Consider the following 3521-nt stretch of genomic DNA (forward strand, 5'->3'; position numbering starts at 1 on the left):
TCCGCCCTTCGGTTTGGGGACAAGCGGCCCCAAGGTCCCTTTGGGTGCAGGTGGACGGGTGGGATGGGGTGGGTTGAGGGCAGGACGGGGCATCCCACCCTTCCGACGGCTACGGAAACACGTGGGGACGCGCAGCCTCGCACCACCATATTGGGGGGGGGACACACTGCTGTTGCCACTGGGGTCTTCAGGCCCAATCATCTCATTTTCTAACCCATTTTTTCCTTTTATTTTTTTTTCCCCCCAACTCACAGGGTCCTCAAGGTTTCCAAGGTCCCCCTGGTGAACCTGGAGAGCCTGGTGCTTCTGTGAGTCCTGCCACCTCCTCCTTCTCCTCCTCCCTGATGTCACCTGGGGATGGGGACAAGGCCCTGGCCGTGGCCACACTGTCCCCATGCTGGTGGGCTGTGGGAACAGGACTGCAGGAGCCTGGTGCTGCCCATCCTGGGTGACAGGGTGACAGGGCACAGCTGTCACCCACAGCATCCTCACCCCTGCCCTGCATCTCTCCTAGGGTCCCATGGGTCCCCGTGGTCCAGCCGGCCCCCCTGGCAAGAACGGAGATGACGTAAGTGCCCCTTGGATGGGGTCACCCTCACCTCAGTTTGGGGCCTGGTGGCCCTGCCAGTCCCCCCCAGGCAAACAGGAGCCACCTGTCTTGGGGACATGCCACCAACACGGTGTCCTTCTCCTTAGGGTGAAGCTGGAAAGCCCGGCCGTCCTGGAGAGCGCGGTCCCCCCGGCCCCCAGGTGAGACGCTCCCTGCCAGGGTCCCCTCCCTGGGGTGGGGGCACAGGAGGGGACACCCCCACCGTGACCTGCCTGGTGGCAAAGCAAGGATGTGACACCAGCTGCCTTCCCCCCCTGGGGACGAGGGTAAGGGGGTGAGGGGACAGTCCCCCCTGAGCATCTCCATCACCGCCTGCTCTTCTCTCCTAGGGTGCACGTGGCCTCCCAGGAACTGCCGGTCTGCCGGGCATGAAGGGTCACAGAGTGAGTCCCACCCCCCATGCCTGCAAGATTTAGGGGAAGGGGGAGCCCAACCTCAACAAGGGGTCTCCTCCTGACACCCCCCACCCCTTCCTTCTCTCTCCTGCTCCCCAGGGCTTCAGTGGTCTGGATGGTGCCAAGGGTGAGCCTGGTCCTGCTGGCCCCAAGGTGAGGAGTGGTGACAGCGTCACCCCTGTCCTCCTGGTAAAGTCATCGCTGTTCCCGCCCTCCCTCCGGAGCAGGGCCCTCAATGTTGTCCTTTCTCCTAGGGTGAGCCCGGCAGCCCCGGGGAGAATGGTGCTCCTGGGCAGATGGTGAGTACTGGGGTACCTGGGGACTGTGGCAGGGGTCTGGCCTCGGCCAGCAAAAGGGGACGGTGAGGCAAGACGTGATGGGGAAACAGCTCGTCCTCGGGGATGCTTCCCCAGGGAATGGGGTGGGAGGGGGTTTAATCCCCTGGAAGTGTCACTGTGGGAGGGACTAGGGAGTAAGGGGATGGGAGGAGCCCCTGAAAGGGGAAAGCATCTCTCCTGGTGACCCAAAATGTGTCCCCTTCCCTCCCCAGGGTCCTCGTGGGCTTCCCGGTGAGAGAGGCCGTCCTGGTCCATCTGGCCCTGCTGTGAGTATCTGGTTTGGGCAGGGCTGAGCATCCTCTGCCCTGAGGTGTGTAGGGGGGGCTGGGGGCCACCTCTCCTGCCAACGGGCATCACTAATGGGTGTCTCCTCTCCTGAAGGGTGCTCGTGGTAATGATGGTGCTCCCGGTGCTGCTGGTCCTCCTGTAAGTATCCCCCAAACCCATCCACTCACCCCCCCCCACCAGCACCCGACATCAACTCCAACTTCTCTGGAGGGAGATCCCATCCCGGTTCCACCGTGGCCAGGAAATCCTGACCAGGGGCCAGAGCTCTGCTGCCCAGAAAATCCGCCAGAACCAGATGTGTGAGGAGGGATCCCTCCACTGACATGTGCCCTCTCTCCCATCTAGGGTCCAACTGGCCCCGCTGGTCCTCCCGGCTTCCCTGGTGCTGCTGGTGCTAAGGTAGGACCTGCCTGACCAGCTTCTTCCCAGGTGGCATCTCCTGGGCTGGGAGAAACTGGTGGAAACTGGGAGTGTGGGGTGTGGGAGAAGGACCGAGCGTTGAATGGGTTCCCCACGTGGCCCAAAATGAGAAAGCCCCAAGTGCCGTGGGCTCGCTGCTGCCTGGGACGGTGGGGCAGACAGGGATGGCCCCAGCCAAGTCCTGTGGGCATCTCTCCTGGCTTCGTCTCCATGGGAAAGGAGCTGCAGATGGAGGGCAAAATCAGCCGTGTCAGGGGTTTCAGGGCAGCCCTCGTGCTCACGGCTCTTCCTCCCTCCTCTTCCTCCCCAGGGTGAAACTGGTCCCCAGGGAGCTCGTGGTGGTGAAGGTCCCCAAGGTGCCCGCGGTGAGCCCGGTCCCCCCGGCCCTGCTGGCGCTGCTGGTCCTGCTGTAAGTGGCATCTGATGGCTCCTCGTCCTTTGGCCTCATGTCCTGCCAGCCCTGGCATAACCCTCCTCTTCCTCTTCCTCTCCACAGGGCAACCCCGGTGCTGATGGTCAACCTGGTGCCAAGGGTGCAACTGTGAGTGTCCCTCACCCCACCCGCCTGGCTCTGGACTGAGGGACCGTGCTGCTCCCTCACCGCCTCCTCTGCCTCTTCTAGGGTGCTCCTGGCATTGCTGGCGCTCCCGGCTTCCCCGGTGCCCGCGGTCCCTCCGGACCCCAGGGTCCCAGCGGTGCCCCCGGTCCCAAGGGTAACAGCGTGAGTATCTCCGGACACCCCCATCCACCTCCTCGGGGGGTCAGATCCCTTCTTCTGCTCCAGTGAGCTGCTGTCCCACCTGGAGATGTCTCCTCTAACATCCCCCTTCCGCTCCAGCCCTGCGAGGGCAGGATGGTGCTGGGGGCTGACAGATGCTGAGCACCCCCCCTCCTGCTGGCAGGATGAAGCTCAGGACTCCCTTTGCTCCTCGATCCGGTGTTAAAAGCTTTTCCCTCTTTTCTCCTTCCACTTCCAGGGTGAACCCGGTGCTCCAGGCAACAAGGGAGACACTGGTGCCAAAGGCGAACCTGTAAGTGACCCCCTGACATCGCCTCAGAAGCTCGGCCCCCCCCTGGCTCCCGTGCACCCCATGGGTGCTCATCCCTTCGCCTCCTTCCCCAGGGTCCTGCTGGTGTCCAAGGTCCCCCCGGCCCAGCTGGCGAGGAAGGCAAGAGAGGAGCTCGTGGTGAGCCTGGCCCTGCTGGGCTTCCTGGCCCTGCCGGCGAACGTGTGAGTAGGAGCAGCCCCTGTCCCATCCCCGCCGTGTCCCTGTCCCCATCCCCGTCCTCCTCCCATCTTCCCACGTCCAGCGGCTGAGCCTTGTGGGTGCTCAGGGACAGACACCCGCCATGGTGACATCCCCAGCCCCACCGAGGTCTCCAGTGGCGCATCTCAGCAGGGACCCCAGGCTGCTCCCACTGGTGGCCACGTCCCATATCGTCTCATCCCTCCCCTGCACCCCCAACCCC

At 64.0% G+C, this 3521-nt stretch overlaps 1 protein-coding gene across 1 annotated transcript in view; it reads left to right on the forward strand.

Moving 5' to 3' along the window:
- Positions 1-195: 195 nt before the first annotated feature.
- Positions 196-3521, forward strand: part of LOC113490719 (collagen alpha-1(I) chain) — a gene marked incomplete at its 3' end in the record, with an annotated part of 7375 nt that continues 4049 nt past the window's right edge. Inside the window, exons 1-13 of the mRNA XM_026867303.1 lie at positions 196-568; positions 697-750; positions 940-993; positions 1105-1158; positions 1260-1304; positions 1556-1609; positions 1725-1769; positions 1977-2030; positions 2362-2460; positions 2548-2592; positions 2674-2772; positions 3029-3082; positions 3175-3282. Coding sequence (XP_026723104.1) covers positions 521-568; positions 697-750; positions 940-993; positions 1105-1158; positions 1260-1304; positions 1556-1609; positions 1725-1769; positions 1977-2030; positions 2362-2460; positions 2548-2592; positions 2674-2772; positions 3029-3082; positions 3175-3282 — 813 coding nt within the window. The remainder of the gene's footprint in view (positions 569-696; positions 751-939; positions 994-1104; positions 1159-1259; positions 1305-1555; positions 1610-1724; positions 1770-1976; positions 2031-2361; positions 2461-2547; positions 2593-2673; positions 2773-3028; positions 3083-3174; positions 3283-3521) is intronic.

This window comes from Athene cunicularia, unplaced genomic scaffold (genome assembly GCF_003259725.1).
Source record: "Athene cunicularia isolate RWA unplaced genomic scaffold, athCun1 SCF_235, whole genome shotgun sequence".
Lineage (NCBI taxonomy): Eukaryota > Metazoa > Chordata > Aves > Strigiformes > Strigidae > Athene > Athene cunicularia.